At 30.5% G+C, this 17,942-nt stretch overlaps 1 protein-coding gene and 2 long non-coding RNA genes across 6 annotated transcripts; 1 reads left to right on the plus strand and 2 right to left on the minus strand.

Annotated features, from left to right (window-relative positions):
• Positions 1 to 1,074: 1,074 nt before the first annotated feature.
• Positions 1,075 to 1,845, minus strand: LOC145966909 (uncharacterized). The gene is made up of 3 exons (XR_014437231.1): positions 1,765 to 1,845; positions 1,306 to 1,494; positions 1,075 to 1,189 (listed from the first exon to the last, which is right to left on the minus strand). It is a non-coding gene; the product is annotated as an uncharacterized LOC145966909 (long non-coding RNA).
• A 5,612-nt stretch (positions 1,846 to 7,457) lies between these two features.
• LOC145966892 (ribosomal protein S6 kinase beta-1) lies at positions 7,458 to 11,848 on the plus strand. The gene is made up of 4 exons (XM_083091323.1): positions 7,458 to 7,617; positions 7,742 to 7,950; positions 8,599 to 8,639; positions 8,723 to 11,848. Exons 2-4 carry the CDS (start codon positions 7,864 to 7,866, stop codon positions 10,023 to 10,025), a joined length of 1,431 nt encoding a protein of 476 aa, XP_082947449.1. The 5' UTR covers positions 7,458 to 7,617; positions 7,742 to 7,863; the 3' UTR covers positions 10,026 to 11,848.
• A 727-nt stretch (positions 11,849 to 12,575) lies between these two features.
• On the minus strand, positions 12,576 to 16,046 carry LOC145966905 (uncharacterized). 4 transcript variants are annotated; one of them, XR_014437228.1, is made up of 5 exons: positions 15,892 to 16,046; positions 15,578 to 15,711; positions 15,172 to 15,392; positions 14,478 to 14,682; positions 12,583 to 14,332 (listed from the first exon to the last, which is right to left on the minus strand). It is a non-coding gene; the product is annotated as an uncharacterized LOC145966905 (long non-coding RNA). The 4 variants fall into 4 exon arrangements; XR_014437227.1 differs by having other exon boundaries at positions 15,836 to 16,046; XR_014437225.1 differs by having other exon boundaries at positions 12,577 to 14,332; positions 15,578 to 16,046.
• Between the last annotated feature and the right edge of the window lie 1,896 nt (positions 16,047 to 17,942).

Here is a 17,942-nt window from a genome sequence, read left to right on the forward strand (position 1 = left end):
ATATCGTAGTTATATCTCATATAGCGAAGGACTAATTTAATTTAATTAAATTAATAATAAAGTAAATGATAAAAGTAAATGTAACTTGTAAAACTGGAGATGTAATTTATTTAGAATTAAATTCTTGCTTTATGCCTCAAATAGGCAGTACATGAATAATTTTCCATTTATCATATTGATTCCAATCAGTTTAATATTCTGAATCTCATCTGCTTGTATCAGATATCAGAAATTAAAGTGATAGAAATTAAAATGATAATTACTATATTTTTAGTCTTTTCTTCATATTCGCGATTTTATATATATTTCTGACAGAAATTAGATTACGAGAAAGTACAGCTCACGTAGCGGTAAGTGAAGGAACTATCGAATCATGCAAACTCTGTTCCGTTTCTGCCGTCAATTTGCTATCAGAGATTGTGTGCGCAGATCTTGCTCGATTTTTGTTATCAATTTGTTATCAAATTGCGCCTCACAGATCCTGTTAAATTTCTGCTATCAATTTGCCGTCAGTTATATCTGCAGGCTTTACTCGATTTCTGTCGATAATTTGACATCAAATTTCATTGCGCAGATCCTGCTCGGTTTCTGCAACCAATCTGATATCAAACTGTGTTGCGCAAATCTTGCTCGATTTCTGCCACCAATGTGCCGTCAGTTACATCAGCAGGCTCTACCCGATTTCTGCCGACAATTTGATATCAAATTTCATTGCACAGATCCTGCTCGGTTTTTGTTATCAATCTGCTGTCAAAATTGCGCCGCACAGATCCCGCTCGGTTTCTGCCATCAATGTGCCGTCAATTATATCAACAAGTTCTGATCGGTTTCTATTGACGATCTGTTGTCCAGTTATGTGAATAGATTTTGTTGTATGTCTGCTGACATGCTGGCAACATGATCGAATATATCAATTCCTCTGTGCAAACTGTAGTCTTTCTGCCTTTAAAATTTGTAATGGGTGTTTGACGAAAATCTGTTTTAACAGATTTGGCTATCTGGGTTTATATTAATAAAGCAGAACTTTTTAAATTTTTTTGTACAATATTTTATTGTATTATTTTATTATACAATTCCCATAAAAAACATTAGATTAGTTCTTCCTGTCTAACAGATTGTATTCTGTATCCTGTCGAACAGATTGTACTAACTCTAGGTGAGGCAACAGTTTTTGGAATACTGCGGAACACTGTAACAGAAATAAAATCACTTAAATAATTTAATAATTAATATGCTTGCAGAATATTATTATTGTTATTAAAATTTAAGAGCAAAACATTATAATTAATTTATAATTATACTTACCCAGGAAGCAAGCACACGTCATTTTGACGTTTCAAATTGGTCATTCACTGTCTATTCTTGACGTCACAAATTGACGTTTTTATGACGTAAAAGTGACGGTCTGATGTCACAGATTCTTGACGTCATGATATGTACCGCTTTTTCTTAGCATAATAATATATTTAATAGTGTTGTCGAATAAAGCACTCTCTAAAAGTGAATCTGTGTATTATCATTGAAAAACAGTAAATAGTCACTGATTACAGCAGTTATAAGTACAGCACTGTAAATCAGTGATATTTTATTGAAAAAATCAGTTAATAATTTTGACTATTTCAATCAGTAATATCTCAGTAATATTTCTCAATATCAGTAATATTTCTTTCGTTATTGCCAGTAATATTAAACTACAATTCATCTCTCTATCTATTTCATAAATACAATATTATATAATTGCAGATATTTGTATCATTTATTTACGTGTTTGCAAATTTGTCTTCAATAAAATTGTTGAAACAGCTCATAAGAGACCAGATTAGCAAATAGCTGTTACGTAGCTGCAAAACGCTGTAACAAGATATTTAAAATATATTAACGATAGTTACAGGCAATTATGATTTATGATTTTAAATGTTTTATTATATAAATAGACATAGTGATAATGTCTATCACTATAATATAATTGTAAACTAAATTATAAATTAAGATATTAATTGCTATTTTTTTTAATCATCCTAATGCTTCATTATTAATCCAATAAACAATATTATTAACATATATGATTTCTGGAACATATTTTTACTTCAATTAATAGATTTAAATTAGTGACTAATGTCTTATATGTAAATTAACGAAACACATCGATAGCATCATTTACCAGTCAACCGGTAATGAATCGGTCTGTTCTTTTTAGCTGCACTGCTGTACTAATGCAATAAGTTGAAAGAGATAAAGGGTACTTTCCGATTCACGCATGATGCGCATGAAGTGACAGAAAATGTATAGTTCATGTCACGCATATTATATTTTCTGTCACTTCATGCGCATCATGCGTGAATCGGAAAGTACCCAAACATACTTTCTTTCACTCTAACTAATTGCACTAGTGTAGCAGTGCAGCTAAAAAGAACAGGCCCAATATCTATTCTTATTCCATAGATATAATAAAGAAATAAGATAGGTAAGCGAATCGCAACAAAATCTAGGAATTTTAAGATGGCGGGACGTCACAAGTGACTTTAGCAGTGAATATATCAGAATACAGCCTATGTCTATGATTTAGGTATACTATGGTCTAGTTTCCACCGAAGCGTTAATTCGCATCTAGTGCGGCGTAGAATCAAATTTAAGTCGATGGAAACGCGACTAACCGTACTCATTTCACTCCCGCTTCGCTCTACAAGCTACGATCATATAGTTAGCAGACAAATTTGATATTCCCTATTATCTATTAAACCAATCGCTTGGGAATCGTTTGGGCACATTTAGGAATAGATTCTCATAGTTTAGGAAATAATAGTTTATTTATAATTAATTAAAATAAATTGAGCGTATAGTTAACAGACATAAATATTTAAAAAAAAATTTTTTTTTTAATTAACATGAAATTATTTGGGAAACATGTAATGTTTTTAACGTTTGGGAAATAATTATTTCATCTGAAAATCGGTAAATATGAAGGGAGCTCGCCTCGATTACCTTGACCTTGACATGTTGTCAAGGTCACTGCCCTGAGTAACATTCAAAAAGTTTTAGCCGTCGCTCGTTGTTTATTAAAAAGTTTATTAAAAAGTTATTAACAAAAGAATTTTACAATTTTAATGCTTTTTATCTCCGAAAATATTGATTTGAGAAAAAAATTTTAAGCAGAAAATAAAGCCGCTGAAAGACTACAAAAAAAGTTATATGCATTTTTTTTCATAAACCTACTATTTTAGCTGTTATATGAAAAAATAATAATTTTAAATACATTTAATACAATTTAAATTTATATAGAATTTAATACAATTAAAAAATATTACAAATGTATGTGTACACACACGCGCGCGCGCGCGCGCGTGGGGGGTGCAAGGGGGGCCTTCGGTTCCCCCTCCCGCAACCACCCCGCCGGTAGGCAAGGTGGACCTCGCTTTACAACTTACAGCATATGTCCATTGTGATTGAACTCTTCGCAATGCGTCCCTTACCGGCGGGGTGGTTGCGAGAGGGAGGGCCGAAGGCCCTCCCTTGCATCCCCGCGCGCGCGTGTGTGTGTGTGTGTGTACACATACATTTGTGATATTTTTTAATTATATTAAATTGTATTAAATTCTATATAAATTTAAGTACATGCGTGGTCGGAGAAAGAAAAATATTCAAATTTATGTTTATATTTATATTTTATTCAGCAATATTATTATTAAAGATAAGAAACTAATTTCTCGTAATTATTAGTTAAACGGAGAAACTCGTGAAGTCTCATGTTCACGTATTAAGAGTTCTGCAAGTACTAAATACAAGGAATATTTCTACAGCTTAAGTCTGTATTATTGTTATGTTTATATATTTCGGACTATAAGCATACTTTGCGTGGAAAATACTTTCGAACTGTGTTTTCATACTATAGTTCTATCTACACGGTGTCAATAAAATCTATATTCTCTTTCTAACTTCTTTTACTAATAACTTTTTAACGAACAGCGAGCGACGGCTAAAACCTTTTGGATGTTACTCAGGGCAGTGACCTTGACAACATATGTCAAGGTCAAGGTAATCGAGGCGAGCTCCTTTCATCGACATATTTATCGATTTTCAAATGAAATAATTAATCCCCAATAATTATTTCCCAAACGTTAAAAACATTACAAACATGTTTCCCAAATAATTTCACGTTAATTAAAAAAAAATTTCTTTTTTAATATTTATGTCTGCTAACTATACGCTCAATTTATTTTAATTAATTATAAATAAACTATTATTTCCTAAACTATGAGAATCTATTCCTAAATGTGTCCAAACGATTCCCAAGCGATTGGTTTAATAGATAATAGGGAATATCAAATTTGTCTGCTAACTATATGATCGTCTACAAGCTTTATCGGAGCGGCAGCGAACTGATACCAAATTTAGTCCGTGGAAACGCTTGATAATAAATAGTGCCAACCTTTACTTTTTATGTGCTAACCTTTAGCACACACATACTGTATTACATTCAACAAAAGTTAAGTTGGCTGCACTGAAATTTAGGGCCCTCACACACGAAATTGCATAGCTGCATATGCATAGCATAAGACCATATGGACCAATGAGCATCGAGTATTAAGTCGCCATTTATATGGTTGGCACTATTTATTATCAAGCGTTTCCACGGACTAAATTTGGTATCAGTTCGCTGCCACTCCGACATTGAACTATAGATTCGTATTAAGTTAGCCGGAAATTTTTCAGCCAACCAAAAATCTCCTTATGGAATCGTTTGTATTTCGTATGAAGATGTTTGAAGTGTGATTAAAAACGTTTGTGAGTAATTAGAATAATTATAAAAAATTAATCATTTTTACAGTATGTAGTTAGCCAACATAACTAAATATTAAAAATTCTCCTTATGAATCGTTTGTATTTCGTATGAAGAGTTTTGAAGTATAATTAAAAAGGTTTGTGAGTCATTCGTTTAATTTTAATTAAATTTTTTTATATTGTGAAGTTAGCCGGAAGCTATATAAAATGGACGCCGTCCTGTGATTGGTCGATTTGCTTATGGTAAATACTAAAATTTTCTCATGTGTACTGACTTTAAGTGTAAGCAAAACGAGCAAATTTATCTCTTTTGTAACTTTTAATCCATGACTAATTTATTATTAATTCCGCATAATCGCATAATATATCATGGATCGTGGATAAGCGTAGATAATTGAAATATGTTTTTCTACCAATAAATAAGTAAATCTTTTATAATTGTTTTATAATGTAGTCATCATTCAGAAAATGATCACAATTTGTGATTATGTATTTAATTGTTATTTTATATTCGCTTTCAAATAATAAACTATATAATAATAAAATTTATATAAAAAGATGGTAATATATGTAATCCAATTAATTATAATTGACAAAATAATTTCTTGTGAAAAAATAAAAGTAAAAAATATAGAAGAATTTTTTTTATAGCTTGTATAAAAAATCAGTTTTATGCTAAGTATATTATAATTTTCTGGACTGTAGTAATATTTAATATATAATTTTTGCTATATAAATATATATTTCTGATATAAAATCTATTTCTACAGATAGTAAGATCGGCTGAGTTATGTCACAGAATATCGGAAGGCTTACATCAAAATGCGAGAGAGAGGAGATGGCATATATCAATATGAATCCATTGCTGATGTTGTAAGAGCAAAAATAGATATCTCTGTAGATTTTATTATTTTTGCATCCGAAAACTTGAAAGTTGCCCATGCCTTATCGGAAATAAGTCTTCTTTTGTATTTTCAAATATAAATAAGCGCACATTTTTAGCATATTCTTTTATGTTATCATTTTTTTTGTTAATTATTATTGATTACTTTGTTAATTATTGTCAATTAAGAAGAAATATATATTTATATAGCAAAAATTATATATTAAATATTACTACAGTCCAGAAAATTATAATATACTTAGCATAAAACTGATTTTTTATACAAGTTATAAAAAAAATTCTTCTATATTTTTTACTTTTATTTTTTCACAAGAAATTATTTTGTCAATTATAATTAATTGGATTACATATATTACCATCTTTTTATATAAATTTTATTATTATATAGTTTATTATTTGAAAGCGAATATAAAATAACAATTAAATACATAATCACAAATTGTGATCATTTTCTGAATGATGACTACATTATAAAACAATTATAAAAGATTTACTTATTTATTGGTAGAAAAACATATTTCAATTATCTACGCTTATCCACGATCCATGATATATTATGCGATTATGCGGAATTAATAATAAATTAGTCATGGATTAAAAGTTACAAAAGAGATAAATTTGCTCGTTTTGCTTACACTTAAAGTCAGTACACATGAGAAAATTTTAGTATTTACCATAAGCAAATCGACCAATCACAGGACGGCGTCCATTTTATATAGCTTCCGGCTAACTTCACAATATAAAAAAATTTAATTAAAATTAAACGAATGACTCACAAACCTTTTTAATTATACTTCAAAACTCTTCATACGAAATACAAACGATTCATAAGGAGAATTTTTAATATTTAGTTATGTTGGCTAACTACATACTGTAAAAATGATTAATTTTTTATAATTATTCTAATTACTCACAAACGTTTTTAATCACACTTCAAACATCTTCATATGAAATACAAACGATTCCATAAGGAGATTTTTGGTTGGCTGAAAAATTTCCGGCTAACTTAATACGAATGAACTATAGAACTAACTGGAACGAGCGTTGCCTTTGTTATTGCCCGGTGACCTCGAGCCGAGGGAGACAGTATCTATTTGGTATTGCCGTTTCTCTTTTTCATGTATTACCTTAGCTAAAAATATACGTCTGCTCATTAAAGTGGCGTACAGAATTTTTTTACCAAAAATTTAGCAAAATAAAGCATTATTTTATTTCGTTTATTGTCGTCATTATATTTCCTTAAATAATCCATTTCATTACAATAATATTTTTTGTATATTCATTGTTCAAACATATACTGACTAAGGTATGGGCACAGATAGTACATCATGAAACTATAGGAGAAATATCCCAGCAAACACAGAATATTACGGCAACATTGCGACAATATTACAACATTGCAGCAATGTTGCTACAATATTCTGTGTTTGCTGGGATACTATAGCATGTTAGTGTAACAGAGAAAGCGATTCCGAATAGCGATGGCCTTCGTCGCACAGGCAGGCTCGGCTCGTAACAAAGGAGCGCTCATTCCAGTTAGTTCTATAGTTCAATGCACTCCGATAAAGCTTGTAGAGCGAAGCGGGAGTGAAATGAGTACGGTTAGTCGTGTTTCCATCGACTTAAATTTGATTGTACGCCGCACTAGATGCGAATTAACGCTTCGGTGGAAACTAGACCAGTTACGGCCTCTATAAATCAGCCTTTAATCTTCCTCACTTCTATTCTACTTTCGATGGAAACAGTATGTTAAATCCGATGCGCACCGAAGCAGAATCGGATTGAAGACTTCGGTGGAAACTAGACCTATGTCGATGTGTATAACTCTATATTGGAACGTTACGTCGAATTTAATATCAATCTCAAATACAGGTTATTTTCATGCGTGTATTTGCAATTATATATGTGATTTTTAGAGGACTTCTTAAAACTTGGTACTTTAATTTTATAATTGTGCGTCTTAAAAATGATAAATAAGATTTGAAATAATAAAAAGGTTTATCGTACATCATTTCTTAATTTGTAGTGAGCCTTCTTTAAACTCGCTTCAATTTTTAGGCTAGACGTATATTTATAGAGCTTATGTACAAATTTTCTCACATAATATTGCCTGTAGTAAAACATGGCGAATTAAAAACACGTCTTCTTTGTAATTTTCCGATGACTTTGACATATTGAGAATGGCAGGAGTATTTGACATTGAATTGCACGAAGGAGATGCCACAAATCAAGACGAATCAGATGATGAAATAATCGAAAACAGAGAGGTAAAATGTATCCGTCTAATAATATTTGAACTATGTAATAATACTTAATTTTCTCTCTCTCTGCCCCCCCTCCCCCTTTTCTTTGCTCTCATATATATAGAATGTATAAAAAATATAAAAAAAATTCTTAAATGGAAAGAATTTCATTGTAATTTGACAAAAATTTGACAAAAAAAGTTCAAAAATATCGTTCAAAGTCATCAATATAGATTTGAATTCTAATTATAAAATATAGTCTACAGAAAAATTCTCTTAAAAATATTTAATCATATTGAATCTCTAACTTAATATCTTTTCTCTCTTTGAAATGATTTTATATGAAATAATTGAGTTTGACTAAATAATGTTCAATAATAAATGTATTTTTTTTTCCTAAGTAATGTTTACATTTAACATTTACGTGTTTATAAGATGAGCTTATGAATATATGTTTATAAAATATAATTGAAATATAATTATAAGATTATAGTTGAAATATATAATTGAAATATGAATCACCAAATGTCATATTATATGTATGTATGTTTGTGTGTGTGTGTGTGTGTGTATGTGTGTATGTGTGTGCGCGCGCGTGTGTGTGTGTGTGTGCGTGCGTGCGTGCGTATACACATAATATGAATAATATATAATATGAATATTTATTTTTAGGAGGAATATAATCATGCTGCAACTGTAAGCACTATATTAGAGTAAGTATTTTAGTTGTATATGATTTTAGAATAATTATTCTTTTTTAATTATTAAAAAATAAAGTTATTGAATTACTTTTTAGATCCGAAAATTTGGAGAGAGTTCAGTTATCTGAACAAAATGTAAATCCTGGTCAAGAAAAGGCTGGTCCACAGGATTTTGAATTATGCAAAATCTTAGGAGAGGGTGGTTATGGAAAGGTCTTTCAAGTTAGAAAAGTTACTGGAAAAGATAAAGGCAGTATTTTTGCTATGAAAGTACTGCGTAAAGCATCTATTATACGAAATCAGAAAGATACTGCTCATACTAAAGCTGAGAGAAATATTTTGGAAGCTGTAAAACATCCATTTATTGTCAATCTTATGTATGCTTTCCAAACTGGTGGTAAATTATATTTGATATTGGAATATCTATGTGGTGGCGAACTTTTTACATACCTCGATCGAGAAGGTATTTTCTTAGAAGACACAGCCTGTTTCTATTTATCTGAAATTATACTAGCGCTACAACATCTTCACAATCAGGGAATTATATACAGAGACTTGAAACCAGAGAATATTTTATTAGATGCTGAAGGTCATGTTAAATTAACAGATTTTGGTCTTTGCAAAGAACATATACAAGAAGGCACAGTGACACATACATTTTGTGGAACAATAGAATACATGGCTCCAGAGATCTTAACTCGGAGTGGTCATGGTAAGGCAGTGGATTGGTGGAGTTTAGGTGCATTGATGTTTGACATGCTTACAGGAATGCCACCATTTACTGGTGATGACAGGAGAAAAACTATCGAAAAAATTTTACGAGGAAAACTAAGTCTTCCACAGTACCTAACACCAGACGCTCGAGATCTTATACGAAAACTCTTGAAGAGGCAAGTTGTTCAAAGATTGGGCTCTGGTCTAGAAGACGCCGAGCAAATTAAGAACCATAACTTTTTCAAGCATATCAATTGGCAGGACGTAATTGCACGGAAATTGGATCCGCCATTTAAACCGTCATTGAAAAGCGCTGACGATACGTCGCAATTTGACGAACAATTCACAGCGACCGTGCCGGTTGATTCACCAGTTGAAAGTACTCTCAGTGAATCTGCGAATATGATATTTCAGGGGTTTACATATGTGGCACCGAGTGTCCTGGAAGAAATGTATGCGCAACCGAAAGTCATAAACGCTAGAAGTCCGCGTAGGACATTGTTGAATAATACTGGCTTTGGTGCAGCAACTGGTTTACAGAGTTTCTCTTCGTCTAAATTGATGGACGTTCATCTGCATCCATCGTTAGATTTTCAACAGCAGCACAGACAACATATAATGGAGTCCAATAGTATAGAAGACACTGAAATGATAGATCTCGGCCAGCCACCAAATCATTTATAGTGCTGCAACGCATTGTGCACAAACTATCAACTTTCTGGTGTGAATTATGAACGGAAGAAATATAGTCCATAAATCTGTTATATCGTTCACGCTCACGTGACGATAAATGACGAACATAATTTAGAGCACAAATTCACAATATTATATATAGTAAAAAAAAAATAATAAATTTAGGCGGCCTCCTAATATCGCAATATGTTTGCACATGCGACTTAAGCTATGTTCCGATATACTGTCAATACAAAAAATCTATAATATACATAATACATACTAATATATATAATACATGTGAACTACAGATTTTTCCAGTACTAGCAATTTATATAGAAACCCTGATATATAGATTATTTTGGAATAGCCAAATGTTTGCAATACAAGAAAACGAATATCTTTTTGTTATGTAAATACATGTCAAGAACAAGTACATTCTTTAAAAAACAAATTTATAGCATTAATGAAATATTTACAAGCAAAATGCAGTTTAAATCCAAAGATTATATTAATAGTGTAATGCAAATACCATATCATATCACTCATTATAATTGGCTAACAATAGAATTTCGAATAGTACAGGAACAAGTTTATATAAAATGACGAGTGCTTCTAACATATTAAAATAAAATATATATTTCAGAGATAAACATTTTTTTTCGTCAATTTTTCTTTTTTTATGTCAAGAACATTGAATCTTTTTTTGTTTTCAAGTGAAAATAATTTAGTTTTTTTTTACTTTTAGTACTTTGGTACGCGTTTACAACCTTTTTATTTCAAATAAAACACTTGTACTTTGGAAATGTATTTTCTACTCTTTCTTGAGTAGCTTTCTTTTTCATGCAATAGATATAAAAACATATAATATATGTAAAAGATAAGCTATATTTGTTCAATTCTAATTAAAATAATTTTACATTCCGATTTTATATTCTGAATATTACAATAATTCATATTTATATATTTATCAGGGAATCTTAGAAATGAAATCCGCGTTTTTTTTCATCCTGCAATTATATATATGCAATGTAAATATATATTCAATTTATTATGTAAAGAGTATCCTGTTTTAATAAAAACAAAAATTATATTGGATAGAAATTCTATATTGTATCATATATGTAAGACTAAAGTCGATTTTTTCTAGAGATTTTCTAGAGCACCTGTGTTATTTTAAAAAACGACGTTTCTCTAATAGGATTACTTATGATTGTTATATCATTTTAGGCAATATGAAAAAGATGAAATGTTTCATTTATAATATAATGAGTGTATTCTCCTTTTATCAACCTATTCACACATACATATATACATTCAAGTGTCATTATTAAACAATTAAGTAAATTAATTGTATAGTTGTGAATTTCCAACATTACTTTCTAAAATTATAATATTGTATCACATTGAAAATGTAATTTATTTGCAAGAAATGTATGCAAGCTGGTTAAAATGCCCAAGTGTTCAAGGCCAATATGGCTACATTTTATACACAATACACACACATATATAATATACTTTGGTATATTATATGTATAGCAAGACAGAGGAGGAATTGTTATTAAACTAACTATATTATAAAAAATAAAATAAATTATTATTTATATGATTTTTGAAAATAATACATGCTACATAAAAAAGGAATTCAATTAACATTTGTAATATACATATATGTACATTGCCCGTGATTTTATGTATTATCTTTGTGGAAAGGAGAAAAGGATATATTACACTATAATTACACACAATTGTAAGAATAATATGTGAACACGCTTCATTGATTTGTAAAAATAAAATGTGTTATAAAACTTATTAAATGTTTGTATTTAGAAATGTTTCAGTCATAAAATTTTAATTGATTTATTTGTGATTTTCCATTAATATTAATTTATTAGTAATTAATTTATAATCTTCAATTAATATATACACATAAAAAATATTCTACCTCGAATGCAACAAAATGTTTAATAAAAAACGTCCTTAAAAATAATTTACAGTAATTTTCCCGCACGAAATCATTTTTATAAAAAACAAAACCTCAATAAATAATTTTCATAAAAAAATATTAAAAAATAAAATATCAAAACTAAATATAAAATCAATAATTACTATTTATAGTCAAGTACTTAAGAGCAATTTGTAAAGGAAGAGGGCCCCTAAGGCCTATATTCCGCCCCCTTGAAATTTTGATCCAAATGATTGAAATCTATTTCCTGACAAAGAAAAAGTATATTTTTAATGATTTTAGGTGAAACGAGGGTGTTTTGGGCAAATTAACCCTTAGATTAGTAGGGGTTTGTTTAAAAAAAGGTCAAAAATATGTTCTGGAAAATATTTTCAAATTGTCAAGTAATTCGCTTGAAACTCGTTACTCGGAGGTTTTCGGGGTCGCTGATTACGAATCTGTTGTCAGATTTCAAAAATTCAATTTTAAAAACGAGTAAAATCTTTTTTTGGTTAAAAAAGGATAATATAGAGTGGAACGGGAGTGTTTCCAGCAATATGTTTTCTATAGAATGTGAGTTCGAGTCTAACTCACATTCTATAGAAAACATTGCTGGAAACACTCCCGTTCCACTCTATATTATCCTTTTTTAACCAAAAAAAGATTTTACTCGTTTTTAAAATTGAATTTTTGAAATCTGACAACAGATTCGTAATCAGCGACCCCGAAAACCTCCGAGTAACGAGTTTCAAGCGAATTACTTGACAATTTGAAAATATTTTCCAGAACATATTTTTGACCTTTTTTTAAACAAACCCCTACTAATCTAAGGGTTAATTTGCCCAAAACACCCTCGTTTCACCTAAAATCATTAAAAATATACTTTTTCTTTGTCAGGAAATAGATTTCAATCATTTGGATCAAAATTTCAAGGGGGCGGAATATAGGCCTTAGGGGCCCTCTTCCTTTGATATAATATTTGCCATGAAATATATCAATTTTACATTGTAGAAATATTATACATAAATCTTAAGAAATTAAAACGCATTTTATATTTTTTTCAGAGAAACTTGATTTTTAAAATATTTAAAATCAACACTAAATGAGAATTAGGATTCTTTTAATTCCTAAAACATTTTTTATATAGCCTGCGTTCCAATATTCACTGCCAGTACTGAAAATCTATAGTTTACGTGACGTACACTATAGATTTTCAGTACTGGCCGTGAATATAATGTATATAATTTAAAAAAAAAACGTTTTACGCAAATTTTAAATCACACAGTCTTTAAATCAAAGTAAGTTATGAAAACTTGGCGTTCTGGATCATATAAAAAATACAGATTAAATATTTAATTATATATAATGTCTAAGATTTTACATTTTATTGAAGATATATTTATTTATAATGTAAACGATCCAGGCACATCAAATTTTCATAACTTACTTTGATTTAAAAACTGTGCGATTTAAAACTTGCGTAAAACGTTTTTCTTAAATATATACATTAGATAAAAAATGCTTTAGGAATTAAAAAAATCCTAATTCATTTAGTGTTAATTTTAAATATTTTGAAAATCATGTTTCTCTGAAAAAATATAAAATGCGTTTTAATTTCTTAGGGAGAATTTATGTATAATATTTCTACAATGTAAAATTAATATTTCATAGCAAATATTATATCAAATTTATAAATTGCTCTTAAATACTTGACTAATAGTAATTATTGATTTCATATATAGTTTTGATATTTTATTTTTTAATATTTTTTTATGAAAATTATTTGTTCAGGTTTTGTTTTTTAGAAAAATGATTTTGTGAGCGAAAATTACTGTAAATTATTTTTAAGGACTTTCTTTTATTAAATATTTTGTTGCATACGAGGTAGAATATTTTTTATGTACTTGGCGTATCTTTTTTACCTTTGTAAAATTTTTAGAGGAGATTTCACACCTTTTTGTAAAATTTTATATCCTTTCCGCAAATTACTTTTTGGGCGAAAATATTTGTAAATTATTTTTAGGGATATCCTTTTATTTTTGAAAATTGTTACTGTACGCTTAATTAGTCTTTCTATAAGCCATAACTAACAATATAGGTTTTATATTTTTATGGTGCACCGTTTATGAAATATTAGATTTCACCCCTAAGGAGTGATTTTTAAAAATTGTTATTATACTGTTTGTTTTCCAGCAAGGTGACACAGTGCGACACACTCAAACACTGTGCATGAGTGTTTGTTGGAACCACTGATCTATATATAACTGGATAGCCGATCGCCTTTGTTCGTAGTATTCAGAAGCGTCCCCAAATGGACGGCCGCCATCTTACCCGGCAATTTGGATCCGAGGGCGGGAAATTCAAATGAATTTGACTAAAATTTACGTTATAACATTTTTTGTGTTATTAATAATAGAATCAGTATTAAACGATGAAATAAATAATAAAATTATTCAAAATATTACAAGATGTAAAGCTTTAGGACTAATGTCGAATAATACAACGTTTAAAAAATATACCTGAAGAATCCCACACGGAACATGACATCCATTGGAGGTCCATATAACCTCCATACCTCCATGTGATCTCTATCTCCACGGTGGATGTTCAATGGATCTCTAATAGAAATCCATATTATCTCCACGGTAGATGTCGTTTGTAAATTCATCATGGATGTCCATTAGACGTCGGTTATGGATGTATGATAGATGTGTACACATTTCTCTTAACATAAATAATTTTTATTAATTATTTTTCCTAGTATTGGTAAATATTATTTTTTGTTACTTTATCTTATATCTCACTAATAATTATAGTCAGTGGAAGTAAAATTTCACTGTAAAATCAGTAATCGTGCTAGTTCGTTCGTTTACCGCAATAGTGCGCTATTTTTCTCGTACTTGAGTTTTAGTCATGAGAATTATATAAAGCTTGCAAAAGGCGACAGATAAAATTTAAAGTATTACTTCGATCTAATTTCTGATACAGTTTCAATAGAGGAACTTCAGATATTAAATCGATTTTATAAGTCGGACAAGTAAATGTCCGGCCAATAAACGAAAATGATCCGTTCATTATCTATTTGTTACTCTATATAACGTACATATGACATCCATGAAAGCTCGACAAAATATCTATAATTACTCCATATAACGTACATATGACATCCATGAACGCTTCATTCAATATCTATAATTACTCTATATAACGTACATATGACATCTATGAATACGTCTAATGGAGGTATGAAATGCGGAACTGTGGATGTCTAGTAGATGTTTACGGGACGTTTCATGGACATCTAATGGAGGTTTCGAATCTCCATGGTAGACGTCTAGTGGACATCCATTAGAGGTTTTTGCTCCGTGTGGGATGAATAAGGAGATTGACGTGAACGTTTGCGCTTGCATATTATACAGACTGCCGGGGAATCTCTAAAATAAGTTGGAACATTATTAAGCTTCAAGCGTACTCTAAATTCAGATCTATCAAAACAGTCTTCAGTAAAATGATCTGGGAGTCAATTGTGTATCACATTATTAAGTGAAAATTACAAAAGTGAGCAAATTTACTAGATATTGACTAATGAAATTATAAATATTCTAGTACATTTGCTCACTTTTGTAATTTTCACCAAGTTGTGTGATACACAATCGACCCCCTGAACACAATAAACTTTCATTGGTAGGTTTCCAATATTTCAATGGTATATTGTTGACCCATTGTTCCAATAAGAATTTATCTGAAGGAAACCTGTAAAAGATGGATCGCACAGAATAGAACAAAATGTTAAATATTCGAATAACTAGTTTTCTTTAGCTATCTATTCTATGAAATATGAAAATAATTGACTTAATGATCAACTCGAAAACATAACCTGTAGTAGTCACATTTCGTAAATGCTGTGTATAATGTATAGATTATTCAATTTACTTATGATATGTTCGTCCACAATTTTTTTTGTGAATGCTTCAACAAAAACAACACCTCATCATGGCAAATTATTTATGAATAAACCTGATTTTAAACTTTTACGCATTTTAATCTGCAGTGCCACGGTGGACAGAGCACTGTACGCATGCGCGAACCTCGGGCGTGTAAAATGGCGGACCTTCAATTGGTACCTCGCTCGGAGGCCTATCGGCTATCCAGTTATATATAGATCAGTGGTTGGAACGCAAAACTCGACCATTGCGAACTACATTAATATTTTCACTAGAATTTTTCACTAGGATAATTTTAAAGTGTGAAAGCAATAAAATAAGGTAATGATAAAAACAAAAACTAATGCTGATATAAAAGGTTATTAGTATTAAAGTATTACAATAACAATTTACACGGATAGTTTTAAAAAATATTATTCAATGACTAGGGAACACACTCAAACTCTACACCGATGCTGTGTCGAGTTGTGCCTCGCTGTGTCGTTGTTGGAAAGTAAAGTCACTAGATATACAAAGTACCGCAATCCATAAGACTCAATGTATAAGGGCCTGAGCAGAATGGCTGCCTTAAGATTTTAAGACTATGTTTTATGCCTTAGGTCTTTGTCTTAGGTAACGCACAATATTGTGTGTTATGTCTCGAGCACGGTCTTACATACAGGTCTGGAAACTCAGGTCTTTTTTAGTGGTGGGGGAGGTCTCACTTAGTGTGTCCGTTTTTCGACTAGAAGTCGCAATACGAGCGAGAGAGACAGAGATAGACGGCAGTAGTCGTTCTCTCTCTAACATACGTCTAAAATGACTTCTAGATCGCAGCGAACCTAGCAGGCAAGCCGTGAACTTCCGAAAAACGGACACACTAAGTGAGACCTCCCCCACCACCGGAGTTTCCAGACATCGGGACATAACACACAGTATTGTGCGTTACTTAAGACAAAGACCTAAGGCATAAAACATAGTCTTAAAATTATAAGGCAGCCATTCTGCTCAGGCCCTAAGGATTTGGAGCCAAAATGGCCTCCTAAAAGTACAAGTGCACACTTTTGTTACGTATGTATGTACACTTTAAGTGCAATTTTCTAACCTGTATGTGAAATCTGAGAAGCATTCGTGACTAGGTTGTTGCGTAAAAGGCTATAGAAATCAAAGCGAAAAAGATTTTCGTTTATTTCGCATCCCAAAAAGCGAAAATAACAACAAAAAATGCAAAAAATGGCTGAAATTAATTGCCAAAAATACATTATTATTAAGGGGTCATGTAAATATATAATTTGAATGAACCGCTTATTGGAGCCAAAATGGCGAATGATTGCGGTACTTTGTATATCTAGTGACTTTATTGGAAAGCACTGTGTCTGACACTGTGCCACACAGTGTCGCCTGTGTTCCTTGCTGGAAAGCACCCACTGTAAATTAGTCTTTCTACAAGTCTTATTTAACGGTATAGGTTTTATATTTTTATGGTGCACCGTGTCTGAAATATTAAATTTCACCTTTAAAGGATCCCACACGGAAAAATTTATCTAATAGATATCTAATAAATATCTAAATGTCTATGAGATCCATATCCTCTATAGATAACTAGATGTATATATAACATCCACATATCTATATGCACTAAGTAGCTACCAGAAATATCCACTAGATATACATATGTTATCCACATATGTACATTCACACACAAAAAATAGTGGCCACTAAATTTTAGCACAATTTTTTAACATTTTTCAATAATAATAAATCAGCGAAAAATCATCGTATTAAGATGAAACAAAACTCAAATTAAAGCTTGAACATTTCTTTTAAAAAGCAAAAGCACAAATTTGAGTTACAAAAAATATTTTACAAAAAATATTTTAAAATGACGTTGAAGATAGACTTTGAGAAGTGAGAAACAAATTTTTTTTTTAACTGGTACAAAAATGTATGGGTTTTTAAGCTCATTTATTTCCTAAAAAAATAAATTCATATTTTAATCAATTTTCTACGATTTTTTTTGATAAAGTTATATTTCTCTCTCGTTTTGAGGAAAAATTTAAA

This window comes from Camponotus vicinus, unplaced genomic scaffold, assembly GCF_025532165.1.
Source record: "Camponotus vicinus isolate PSW18456_S1 unplaced genomic scaffold, iyCamVici1.0 SCAF_2, whole genome shotgun sequence".
Classification (NCBI taxonomy): domain Eukaryota; kingdom Metazoa; phylum Arthropoda; class Insecta; order Hymenoptera; family Formicidae; genus Camponotus; species Camponotus vicinus.